The sequence below is a fragment of the Belonocnema kinseyi genome, chromosome 10 (assembly GCF_010883055.1).
Source record: "Belonocnema kinseyi isolate 2016_QV_RU_SX_M_011 chromosome 10, B_treatae_v1, whole genome shotgun sequence".
Lineage (NCBI taxonomy): Eukaryota > Metazoa > Arthropoda > Insecta > Hymenoptera > Cynipidae > Belonocnema > Belonocnema kinseyi.
The window spans coordinates 74,338,085-74,352,272 of NC_046666.1; the positions used below are offsets into that span (position 1 = coordinate 74,338,085).

Sequence of the window (14,188 nt, forward strand, 5' to 3'; positions counted from 1 at the left end):
TTATTTACGGTTTTTCATTCGTATTAAACTTGTTTGACAATGATACCAAAAATGTTGTTTGTTTTTACGTATTTCTATCGGCTTATGAGATCCTTCTAAAAAGTTACAATTTTAATTTTTTTAAAGAAAATTTTTAAGGGTGATACTCGCTCAGACCCATACATTATAAATTTTTAAATTAAAGATAACTTATTTAATAATTACAAATTTTTTGTTCATCAATTTTAATCCCATTTCTTAGTAGAAATAGGTCTTATTGAGAAAATGTTATGCTGAACCTCTGAGCCAAGACAGGCTCGTCTTGAGATAAGCAAACGTCGTCTTAGTCAAGACAAGGCTTGACTTGAGACAAGTAAACGCCGTTTTACCTTTCATGACTATAAAAGTAAGATGAAGGCTTATGTCTCGAATCAGTTTTGAAAAGCAGCCAGACATCGATGCCCTGGAGTCGAACTCAAGACATAACCAAGTCGAACTCAAGTCGAAACATTTTTACTCGGGCCTCTCTCTGTCGTCACCATGCTCGAAAGGCACTACTTCTTCCCCGCTTTACAAGCATCGAAAAGTCCTGAAATCATGCACATGTTAATTAAAATATTATAGAAATATAGCCCTGATGAAGTCATAAATAAAAAATAAAAAAACTGGGTTTCCTGTCAAATTAACTCTATTAGTAGCAATAAATTTGATCAATTTCATTTCTGATAGCTCTCGCTCACGGTTGACTGAAGATTCAATTGCAGGTCACTCCAAGCCTGAAGCGGTTTGCCATGTCGCCGGTGAATATGATCGATTTGGCAGCTACGCTGAGCTTTTCCACTGAGTACTTGACCAAATCGAGTCTCTATCTCGAGTTGATCTCAATAGCCCGAGTGCTTTGACTCTTCAAGCTCGTCAGACACTCTCCATTTCTCCGGATTCTCATCCACACATTCAAGGCCTCTGCCAGGGAGTTGAGACTTCTTGTTTTTTTCCTCATACCCCAGGAAATAGCTAATAAAATGCAAAATAAAGTATTATTTTTAATGAAAAAACTTCATTCTATGTTTCCGAAGTATAAATTTACTGCTATTTAGATATATTTAGTTTTTGCAGTAGTCACAAACACTTTTCAAACCAATTTCCTCCGCGCAGCCACAGTGTTATAAAAACGACAGGTATCTCATATTATGAAGACCACACCGTGCAACTATGCAATTACTATGTCTGACCTGTACAGTGAAAAACTTCAACACTATCGATATTTTGCTACTTAGTTATTCAATCCCCATCACTCCAGACAAACTTTACTGCTAAATACATATTTAATGAATAATAAATAGGGTTTAAAGAATTCCCTTCCAAGAACTCGACCACCATCGATTTCACAAAAAGTTCGCCTATAATCTTTAGAAGCCCAATGAAAAATGGATTATACCACGAAATTACTCTTCCTTCAAGGGCTACAAGTTAGTGATAGAACCAACGGAGTGGGTCTCTTAGTTTAGCTGATACCCCGCTTTCTCATATTACGAGAATATCTCATATTCGAGTACTCTCCTCTCTCTCTCTATAAATATATATATATATATATTAAAAAAATACATATCTATATAGGCATATAGCTTAAGTCACATGCTCTTATTGTACTACGAATCCGATACCCACGACCCGCATTGTTCTGAAATGGAATACTAACTCACGCCCCGGTTAATGTTCCTGTCTAGTGAATTCGATGATTAGACAGCTGTGTGAATCAACAGGATTTCTGTGAAATAATTTCTATGCAATTTCTATCGAATATCGATAGAAGTCTAGCTCGCCGCTCAACATTTTTAAGCTGCATTTAATTTACAAGTCGCTGTTTGTACTTTTGATTCAAAATAAATTTGTTTAAATAATGGCTGTAGTTTTTCACAATGTTTCAGTCAAAAATAATTTTGCATACCGCTGCTGAGCTTTTATAGAATTATTCTAGAGTTTTACTAGAGACCAATTTCATTTTGAATTAGGAATAGACATTATATATTTCACTGTTTACTAAACACATTTTTTATTCATTTGTTACAATCATTTGAATATGACCTTCAAAATCTCAAAAATTGAGAGAATTTTTGTTTTCAAACTGCAGTATTTTCCGAACTAGCGTAGATATGCAGGATTTACTTTTTTTCGTCGTAAAAATTCGGTCGATATAAAATGAAGAAGTACAGACTTCCTGGCAAACCCCGCCTTTTTATTTTTTTCCATATTTATTCAGTTTCTGCTTATATAAGGAAAATCTTATCAGTTTTATAGAATCTAAGCCCATTTTGGTGCTGGATTTTTTTCCATATAATGTTTTATTATGTTTCCTAAAGGAAAAAGGTTATCACAAAATAGCAAGAGCTATTTTTTCTAGACATTTTTAACAAAAAATGAAACTTAAAAGATTTGTAGTCAATATTGCTAGTTATTTCTAAAAAAATAAAAATTTTAGAGAGTGGAGTTTTTGAGAAAATCCGAGTCGAGTCGAGTAAAAAAAGAAATTCCCAAATAAACAGACTTGTTCGGAAAATACGTCATATTGAAAAAATGCCTATAACATTTTGTAATTTGAAAAAATTGTAAAATTTAAAAACAAGAATTTGGAGTTCAAATATATCCCTTCATTTTAATTTCAGAATGACATATCACAATAAAAAGTCCTTCTGATACCAGGACCTAGGCTTTTCTTAAGATTTTTTCCCTTTAAAGTGGAATTTCGGTAGAGATGAGCATATAATTTCAATTTTTTTAAAATTATCCCACTAACTCTGTATTGGTTCAATACTTCAATGAATATCCAAAAAATATTCTAATCTACAACTGCTACCCGATAATTGCAATTTAATGGCGGTGTACTCGCTACACAACAAACATACAATATTCACATTTTTTAACACTTAATTTTATTTTCTCTCCCAAATCATAAATAATTGACGGGTTAAAAATGGTAAGTTTCTCCAATTTTCTAATTTTTTTTAAACATTCGATATAATAGAAACGCTTTTATTGCAAGAAAAATAACCGGATATCTCTTCTTGTCCGGAATATATAGCATTTTTGGTAAAAATCTGGTACATTTTTCACAATTGTAAGAGCTTTTTTTTAATTCTGAAGAATGAATGATAGAAACATCTAAAGTTTTTCTAAAAAATGACATCAATACAATTGTTTTATAAACAGTGCCCAAACAACTACTCAAATATTTTCACAATTTAGTGATGAAATCAAATTAAATTAACAATTTTGTATCTAAATTAAAGATAATTAAATTGCTAAGAGATGTTTGGAGATCGACTTTTGAATTAATTTTGGTTTTTAGTTAATTTTAAATAACCTGAAATGCAATGAAAATGAATCGATTTTCAAAAACATGTATCTCAGAGTCATATCTGGTAATTTACAATATACAAATAAATTGCATAATGACCAGCCTTAATATTTCAAACAAGTCTGTTGCGATTGACGTTAACTGACAGGGTTTTTAACATATAAATTAATATATTACGTCAATGAATTAAATTTTATTTAACATTATGAAACATTGATTTTTATTGACTAAGCTTTATTTGATCAATTATTTGCTCTATAGCTATTAAGAGGACCACACAGGACCACACATTTTTCGAATCAGGTTAAAATTTTTCTACCTATTACGTCAGGATTTTTTTAAATACGAAAAAACTGTCGAAATTTGCTAAAAGTCATTATATACAAACGAATAACAACCTATACACTCTTAAAACTTACCTAGGGTTTGAAGGAGTACTGCGTCACATTTACTAGACATCTTTTTCTCTTCTTCTTCCTCGACCTCTCTTCATATCTATCTCTTTTTTGGGTCCTCTCGCTCACTCACTTTGGGAGAATGCTAGAACCCTTTTTCGACCCAGTTGAGCCCTTCGCTGTGGTCAGTATTCTCTCCGCCTTCGATCCGTATCGATTTCTGAGCATTCTCTTATCGTAAACCAAAGCTCGTGAACAAAGCATCAAAGATTCTTTTCCTTTGCTGTATCGTATCTTACTTATTAATACACCTTTTTCATTTTCAAAATCTACTTTTTGTTTACCTACATAGTAAAAAAAAATATCAATTTTGTTGCGAAGCATTTTGCTCTAAGGATCATTTGACTCTCAAGATCATAATGATCTGTCGATTCGGATCAATTTGATCTTATGTTTTGGTTCATTTGTCAGAGTACACAAAATAGCCGTCAATTCTTGGTACTGGTATCATAACGAAATTACCTAAAAATGGTATCTAACCGCACGCAAGACACAACTGCACTTAACAGGTGATATTTTCTAATATCAGATTTCGTTATTTTTTAAACTTTTCGAGTACACTGCACGATCAAAAACCATAAAAAGCTTGCAGGTGAGCTAAATTACTTTAAGAACGTCAGCCGTCTTGGTTTGACTTCATACATCATCCCGAATCGAATCATTATGATTTCTAAAATCGATCGTTCACTCTGGCCGATCTTAATTCTCTTAAATTCGGTATCATTTTTGTTACTTATAAAATTGACATTGATTTCGGTATCACTTTGAACACTTTTTTTACTGTGTGGCTGTAAGCGAACATATTGTTTCACTCTCCGTTGATATGTTTCTTATCTCTTGCCTAAGACGCTTCTGATTCACAGTCCTCTTGGTTTAATCAGCTTTCAGTCTCTGGCACATTAGCGTCACAGTTCAATTGTTTATTTATTTAAGTGTAGGCAATATTTGCTTGAATAAATTTTATTGGAATCCGTCGGATACGTTTATTTAATTCATGAAAAAGAAATGAGTCATTTTGGGTACATAATTCTTTGGATAGTTAATTACTAATTCGCAGCCTTCAGTAGTTCAGGACAAATGCCGCTAGGTGCCGCAAAGCGCAATATATCACAATTTAAATTACTTCTCTGGTTTATAAATTAGCCATACATTTTTACCACTGTTATAATAATACGACACGCCAATATATGTATCTTAACTGATATGAAATAATTTACGAATTTTTTTGTTTATCCAGTGAAAATATAAACAAATATTACTAATAAAATTATATTAGCTTATAATTATTATTGTTATATTTCACTTCTGTAAAAATGCTACATGTCAAAAGTCAATTTGAATATACAAGTTTTTTAAATTGCATGTACATGTAATTTGTCTAAGAAATTACAATTCGACAAGCAATAAACTGAGGCACTGAAAATGACAATAATAGGTGAAGGCTTAAAAGGAAATTTTACAAATGAAACAAAAAGCGTTTTATGAGATAGGATTAAAAATACGAAAATTCTAAGAAAATTATAGAAGCAAGTGGTCCTATTAAGTCTTTCAAGATTTAAAGATATTGTTTAATAACATTTTTTAGGTTCAAAAGCTTCAAAAGTGTTTGGAAATGATATTTTAGTATACAAAGACATCACACGAAACAGAAAGAATAAGTATAAACCTCATCATCAATTGAAAAAAGAAGGAGTAACACAAAATGAGCTCCACCTAGTTTTAACTCACAATTATTCAGAAGTACATTTTTCATGTTTTTAATCTGTAAAAACTTCAAGAGTGCATTTAAGGATGATATTTTATTCTTAAAAACATCGCACGGAACAGAAGAAATTAGTTTAATCCCCATCACCAGTAGCTATACTTATTTCCATGCAACTATCTCAACTTTAACCATGTTTTTTGGCAAAATGAAGTTGCTTGATATATTTCTAACATTTATCGATATGACTTAACCTAAAGTACTTTGAACGGCAATAAAATAAGTTTCAAAAACGTGAAATTTTTTAAGGAGTGGATAGACTGCCGGTACTGGCAAAAAAGGTCCCTGCCGGTATTGTCAAAAAAGTTCTCTGCCGGTACTGGCAAAAAAGTTTTCTGCCGGTACCAGCAATAAAGTTCTCTGTCGGTACCAGCAAAAACCATATTTTTGGCATACCGAAGGGACTGGCAGACGTCTTGGAGTAAGATTATGTAATTTAATTTGGTATTTTATTATAAGGGTTTAACCCCTATGACCGGTCAGAGAAACAATGTTTTGTCAAACCCCTTATGGTGGGGACGTTAATACATCCCTTTGACGGATGACGAAAATAATGTTGGTCAAACCACTACCCCTTTCTAAAGCCTCGTGTGGTCGGGAAGGAACAACTTTATCTGATTACAGAAATAATGTTGGTCAAACAATGTTCCAACGGCTCGTGGGGGAGCACAGTCGGATGGTATCGGAAACCGAGTTTCAAAATGATATTTATTATAGAACACAATTATGGACCGATTTTAGATTTTTTTAGAAAAATTCAGGACTAAATTTTTCAGAAAATGGTGAGAGTAGATTTTAAATTAATTAAGAGAGAGTCTGATCTTCTATCACTCTGTGACGTCAAATGCGCAATATGCACACAGCGGACTATTTGACTGATACTCAACTTGTTTATATAACCGTTTTGCTTTGAACGAAATTATTACTCCATTTTCATGAAATGTCACTTCGTCATGGCGACCTACGAAAGAATAATCTGATGGCCCATCAATGTTTATTGTCAATATTTTTATCTTTTTTAGCTATTTTAACTTTTACTAATTTTTACAATTATATCATAAGCAAACAGTTTTTATTTCATTGACTGGACATCGTTCAATCCATAAAGTTACCAAGGAATATCTCTATTGAATTATTTTATGCTAAAGAATACATAAAAACAGAGAAAAGGGTTGTTTTATCACAATGTGATTTACGATGCCTTTATTTTCTGTGACGTATATAGTTGTATTTTACTGAATAGGCCCTAAATCGAAGGGCAAAACGTCTATTAATAAAGAGATTTTTTGGACCAGTATACCGACAATTTAATATCTAATGTTTGAATTTTTTACCTGTTTGACACTCACTAACATCAACTAATAAAAATTGTATTGTTTGGAAAAAGTTCATGCAAAAAACATTGCCATAAACGGCTGAAAAACTCATACTAATATAGCACTCTGATTCGGGAGAGGCAAGGGGACTCACGATAAAAAAGCATCCCGATTCTTCTTATTGTATTATATAAAATGTCTATTTTTTCATTTAAATTGTTTATAAATTTTATAAATTTTATTGTTCAACAAGAGCTTATGTAGTAAATATTGCCAACCTAATTTCAACAAGACTACAAGAAAAAATTGTTTTTCTGCTTATGAACGCCTACAATGTGTACTTGTTATGTAATTTCTTTATAAATTTTACGAATTTTATTCTATCGCAAAATTTTGTCAAAAGCCATTATTCACAATATAATTTTAACCAGACTAGATGAAAAAACGATTTTTTTTATGCCTATAATTATCTGCAATGTACAGTTGCTTATAAAATAAACGATTAGAGATGCTTAGCAACATTTTTCTAAGGAACATCATTAGTCATATAACTTCAACAAGATCAAAAGAAAAAAACGATATATTTTCGCTAAAAAACGAATTATATGTAAATTTATTGAAATCATTTGTTTATAAAATAAGCAAATTCTAATACATGGTGAACATTTTTCAGAAAACATCATTGAAAATATAATTTCATCATAGTCAGAAGAAAAAACGTTTTTTTTTCGCTTAAAATCGCCAAATATATGCATTTATTCATATAATTTAATATCCACGCATCATCCTCACGATGAAAGCATGCGATTTCAAAGCAGAAATATACTTTGAAGACGAATAACCCCTAATGTCAAGTATTTGTTGATACAATTGGCTTATAACAATTAGCCATGCAATTTAACAATTGTCTTGTTTCTTTATACCTTTGTGCATTAAATTCAAGGAACGAGAAGTATAAGAACAATTTTTTCTAAATGATAAAAAATGAAATTAAAAAATCGACGTTTTTTCGCTGTTTGTATTAAAATCAAAATGAAATAAAAAAAAAATAAAAAATCCACTTTTAACATTTTCTGAAAAATTAGGTCCTGAATTTAAAAAAATCTGAAATCGGTGCATAATTGCGTTCTAAATGTAATTTTGAACCTCGTTTTCCGATTTCACCCCACTGTGGGGCGGTATGGCGCACACCTTTCCAGCTGTTCTCAGAAATAATATTGAAGGCAGTTTTTTTTTTTGAAGGCACTGCTCGCAGAAATAATTTTATTTACAATAAAAATAAAATGTGATAATGTAATAATGTACAATAACGTTATGTAATAATGTACCAAAAGAGAACTTTTTTGTCGGTACCGGCAAAAAAGTTTTTGCCAGTACCGGCAGAGCATCCACTGCCTTTTCTTAAATAGAACTTGTAACATTTTGAACTTTTTAAAAGAAATTACTTAAGCTAGGTAACGAAAAAATGGTATGTTCCGAATATCTTACTCTCAATTCACTAATCACTAAATTGATTAGTTTTAAAATTTCGCAATTGTTATCTGCTTGCGAACAAGTCCTCTATTAAAACTCAGCTGACGTTTCCTGAATAGAGAAAAACACACTAACATGGTTTGTCAGGAAATTCTGAACCATAATATAATCTATGATATATTGCCATGAATACTTTTATATGACTTCTGTTGACATAAAGTACATTATTCTAAAATTAATTTTTTAATACTGATGAAATGGCCCCTTTAATTCTAATTAGACAAATTTACGGTTGCGGCAAGAAATAGTCCTAGCGCCGCCGCAGGCTTTCAAAAAAGTACGCCGAGGTACCGAGGACTTAAAACAATTAAGATAAAAAGATGTAAAGAAAATTATCACTTTATTTGCTCTTTTGGGTCGATTCAGATTTAAAACTAATTTCTAATACACGTATTGAGCATTAGAATAGATCCAGTGCCTAATATCTGGATCAGCTACATTTATAAAAACATCTGGAAGCTCGACAGGTGGATTCCAAACCATTCTATTCCTAGCTAAAACACCAATCTGTTTGCCAAGGAGTGCTAAAGGTCCACCATCATCATGGGCACAAGCACCTCTGTGGTGACTTCTATCATAAGTACAAATATGTGTAGGCAAAATTTTTGTTCGATTACCGTAGAGTTTTTGACACTCTTCTTGACTGATTATGGGAATAGTAGTTGATCGTAAGTGGGTAGGACGAAACCTCAGTCCCCTGAAAATAAAAAAATTTTAAATTAATAAAAAGGTATAAAAGTCTTTAATTTCACCTTCCCTAAGCAAAAAAATCAGTGTTATGTGCAATAGGGCAGAGATAAAAATTAGATAATTAGGAATTTGGAAATTTTCAATTCAAGATTTAAATGTTTCAAACCTGAAGTTCTTGTTAAAATGATAGTATAGATCTCATTTTTACATTATTGAATATCGAATGCTTTCAAATTGTAATCAGTTAGTTCTGAACACTTTAGCTGTAATAATTACATTTTGTTAAAAAAGTTTTAGGTTGCACAATAATTTATACCAAAGCGTATTGTTATACAGCCTGCCGCTTTCAAATATAATTGATGTCTAAGATTATTTAGCTTTTCTTTACCATCCTATTGAATTAAGCCAGACATAAATTTCCAGTGTCTACCGGTAAATTCAGGATAATTTGTCAAGAATTCTTTTCGTAGCTATAATTGCAAATTTACAAAGGTTAATTTAGAATTATTCAAAAATATTCGCTCTATTTAAACTTGATGTTTTCGCTTTTTAAATGAATTTATTTTTATTTTGATATGCAATCATACAATTATTGCCATCGATATTATTTTCACTTGGACAGGCATAGCTTCCTATATCGAAACATTTCAATATTCAATTGATTAAATCTTCATACCTAACCGTAAACAAATAACGTTTATGTCTGAATTTGTTCAATAATTTTTACGTTTAGAGGTAGTTTTAAAAATGGCATAGTTAAGAGCAAATTTATTTGAAATATTACAATGTAACCAATCCATTTAGTAAAAATAATAAATAAATGTTGCTGGTGAACAGATCAGAATGTTGACCTCGATGTTGACCATAACCTATGACTGTACCAACTAAAAACTTACTTTTGATATTTTTTAACTTTAACTGTACCTGTATACTTTTAAACACTGTGAATTTACTTATATAATCACTCATTTTTATATCTTACATTATTACTTTGTGACAACCCCAGCCACTAAGAGTACCATGAGAAAATGCTGCTATATTTCTGTCATATAATGCTATTCTGCGATTAGGTCCAGCGATCAAATCAATCGCTGGAGAAATAATGAGCAGAGCAAGATCGCTCGCATGAGTTTTATAATTCCAGCTGTTGGGTATTATTTTCCTTATTATTTTGTGGACTGTTCCATTTTTAACACGGTTTGAGCCAGATATGATTTTGTAGTCCATTCCGAAAAAAACAAAACAATGAGCTGCGCTTAAAATCGTGATAGGTGTTATTATACTACCCCCACATAAAGTAGCTCCATTTCCAAGAATATTGACAATATAGGGAACATGTTCAATTGGTACTGCAATATTTTCATAGGTATATTTATTAACCAGCCGTTTTTGACGTGGATGAAGATCCAACGATTTCCCTACACAAATTATGAAAAGTATAATCACTACACAGAAAATCCTCAAACTTTTTTATAATTTATTTAGATGAAAAGTTGCAAACACTTGCCAAATGTTTTGACTACTGTTTTTATCAAAGAAAAAAAAGTTTAGAGTTTCTCTATGTGGCCAACAAAATATAATTTATGTGAAATGAAAAACGTCATTTCCAAAATTGTATTTCTTACTAAATGCGAATCTCCATCTTTTTCACGCATGTCAAGCGTTTATTAACCGTTTTTATATGCGAATATAGTAAATTTTTAACAAATAGAGTCATCTAAATTGTCGCAAAAAACTTGCAAAAAATAAGCAAAAAACTTTTAACAGTTTTCCAAGATTTTTAAAATTATCTCAGTGTTAAAAAAAGCATCGAAAATACGTTGATGTATAGGAAAAAATACAGCTCAAATGCGCAATCTGCACGAATACATAAGCTATATTTTGTTGAACACTATTTTTTAATAATAATATCATTTCATTTATAAAATTTGTCAAATATTAGGTATACTCATTTATTATTTATTCTATATTAATTCACTTACCACCCAATTCTGGAATTTCTATTTCTTGCGATAAAATTCCAATTAGCTTGAATAAAATTCCACAAAAAATTAGGAAACTTAAATAAGTGTATCTTTCCATTTTTCACAACAAATTATCTACTATGATTTTTGTGGAGGTAACTATTAAAATGGGCTTCTGAAATTCAGTTACTTGCCTTCTTACGAGTGTAGACTTGAAATGAATGGTAAAATCAAAAATTTCGTTATTTATGTGGAAACTCTGTTTGTTATGTCAATGACTGCAATATAATTCATAATTCATTTGCGGAGAGAATGTTATCAGCAGTAAAATATGAGTTTACAGCATATTTAGAATTTGTAAGGAAATGTACAAGTATGAGTAATCTCTAAAGTTATTTGTATTTACCAGCGACGCGCATGACAAAGACGAATAATGACAGGTTTTCGTGCCAAAACATCTGCAGATCTCCTTTTTTATCAGATTAGGACATTTATTCTCATTGATTAATTTCGGTCAAACTGATTGAATTATAAATATAACCCAATTTAATCTGACAGTATACATAACATATTCTGATTTATATGTTTTTATAAAATAATTAACTACTAGAAGTAGAATTTGCTGATCGGATAAGAATCTTAATAGCAAAATACAGAATCAATCGAAAGAATTGATTTACATTCAAGAAATCAGATGACGTCAGTGGTCTTATTTTTATTTTAAGCTTCATTTTAATCTTTAAAAAAAACGTTAAAAATAAAAAATCTTATTTTTTAACAAAGAAATAGTTTATTTATGGTTTATATAAGTTTATTTATAGTTTATTATAAGGTAAACTCTCTGAATTATAAAAAATAAGACAGTGAAAATATGTCTGTTTCAAGACTCATTCATATAATAAATTGTAATAATATAAATTGATTGTAACAATATATTTCCCAGGGCAGCTAAAAATAAAATTTAAAGCATTTTGGAAAAAATCGAGGGCAAAGCACGAGATGCGTGTTGAGAATGTGCTCGTTAAAGCCGAAAGAGCTTTAACAACAAATAATTCGCATTCACCAAATTACAGTTTTGTCGATGCTTTGACCTTTAATTTTAAAAACTTTCTGCACAAATGTTGTGAATTACAAAGATCGAGCATGAAGCGTGAAGTGAATACATAATCGAGCGCGAAGTGCAAGAACCAAAAGTCGCGCACCCTAGATGCGCTGCAACTTGAAAGCGATAAGAATATGCCCACGCATCGGGCAGATTGTTTTTCGTCTAAGAGTTCAACCACTTTTTAATTTCTTTTCATTTTTCTTATTATTTTTAAGAATGAAAAACTTGTAACACCATTACGAAAAATTCTAAAATTATAATAAAATAACAATTATTATAGAAAAGTATAGTAAAATATAGTAATATTTTACAATTTCCATAATAATGAAATATATCCTTTGATCCGAACTCTTGAAATGTAAGCTAATAACTTGTTTTAGAGAAAATTTCGAATAATAAGCAGTCATTTTAATATAAAAATCGAGTTTAAACTTAACAATTACTAAGATAAATACAGCCGATAATTATTTGACATTTTGTAATAAATCAAATGAGTTGCCCCCTTTTGTATTTGTAAGCGAAAATGGAGTCATACTTTTTATTTAAACAAATTGATTTGGAAACTCCCTCAAGGTATATATAGGCGTCATCGAAAGTTAACATATGTGAAAAATCAAGATGTTAGCCGGCTCTCTTAAAAAATACATTTTGGTGTCCTATACATTTTTAATCAATAGATATATTTTAGATTGCATCGGAAATAAATTAATTTAAAATTCCGGAACATAGTTGATGACAAGAATATTCCTTTCACTTTTACTGTGTCAGTATGAATAATTTATTATTTATTTTTGAAATCGTTTCTTTAATATAATCCAAAACATACATCAGAGAATTTCTTAGGAATAATTTGGGTGAAAAAAATTGGAGGACACTTTTTACTGTACTAATATTACTTATAGGAGTACACGTGTAAATCGAGGATATTATTGGATATACTTGTCACTCTTTCCATTGCAATCTAACATCTATTTATTTGTTTAAACAATATAATCTTTTTGGGGCGCCTTAGCATGCCTCAGGGGGCGCCAACCACGAGGGGCGTAGTCGGGAAACTCCGGGCAAGGTTTCTCAGCTGCGCCCCCATGCCAGTCCGCCACTGGATGACGTTACTATATATAAACATATTTTTAAGATTATAAAGCCTCGAGGAAAGTGGCACTATCTAAACTGAAAACATAACATAATTGAAGCAAATAAATTCTTATTTCAGTCAGGGAAATATTAATCAGGTGAACGATCTTTGTTCATGGTTGAAATAAATAAGTGATTTTTTAAAGAAAAATATGTAGTGAATATGATTAAATGTGATTTTAAATTAACTTCGGGTTTGGCTAGCTCTTTTACCGACGTACAGGCAATCTAAAAGAAGATATATATTTCTGTGGTACTAAAATGTGACATATTATTCGGAATTAATGCATCAAAAAGTTTATAAAATATTAATTGACACACAAGACGATGTGCTCCATTGTATAGAGCATATGAATATTTGATGTAGAGAAATTTTAATTGACCGATTAATTAAAAAGTAATGTTTCGTTTAATAACAGAAACAAGAATTGCAATTTATTGCAATATTATTGTAACTTATCATAACATTTTTTGTTATTTTCGCTGCGTAAGCAAAAATTCCCAAAATATTTCAAGCGCATTCAGTTTTGATGCTGAGAAAAGATAGAAGTAGTATAGTAATACAAAACACCTTATTTTCTTCATTTAACTGTATATGGTGATAATTTTTGGCCATTACTTATTACTTTGAGAACTAATTTGTATTGCGAGAGAATACACTTTGTACTGCATACTACGTACTCCATTTGTCCATTACTATTTAATGACAAAAAATAAGCAATTTCCTATTAGAAAAGCATTTATTAATATTTTTTATTAGAAACTAAATATACGTTTCTTCTGTAGATTACATGAACTGATATCGTTAGACCCCGAATTTAGTCAAAGCCAGTTTTAACTAGTGCTAACAACATTCGGCTCTTAGCGATAACATTGTTTATTCAAAGAACGATTT

General features: G+C 30.8%; 1 protein-coding gene and 1 pseudogene across 1 annotated transcript; one reads left to right on the forward strand and one right to left on the reverse strand.

Annotated features, from left to right (window-relative positions):
• Positions 1-14,188, forward strand: part of LOC117181204 — a 127,931-nt pseudogene that overhangs the window by 53,989 nt on the left and 59,754 nt on the right.
• LOC117182251 (trypsin 3A1-like) lies at positions 8,545-11,248 on the reverse strand. The gene is made up of 3 exons (XM_033375358.1): positions 11,073-11,248; positions 10,073-10,508; positions 8,545-9,097 (listed from the first exon to the last, which is right to left on the reverse strand). Exons 1-3 carry the CDS (start codon positions 11,170-11,172, stop codon positions 8,782-8,784), a joined length of 852 nt encoding a protein of 283 aa, XP_033231249.1. The 5' UTR covers positions 11,173-11,248; the 3' UTR covers positions 8,545-8,781.

Excerpts from the sequence above, each read along its gene's own strand:
- LOC117182251 (XM_033375358.1), bottom strand. The coding sequence starts at position 11,172 with ATGGAAAGATACACTTATTTAAGTTTCCTAATTTTTTGTGGAATTTTA. Across the intron at positions 10,509-11,072 it reads AGAAATTCCAGAATTGGGTG|GGAAATCGTTGGATCTTCAT; the intron begins GTAAGTGAATTA and ends TAATTTGTGTAG. Across the intron at positions 9,098-10,072 it reads GGTTGTCACAAAGTAATAAT|GGGACTGAGGTTTCGTCCTA; the intron begins GTAAGATATAAA and ends TTTTATTTTCAG.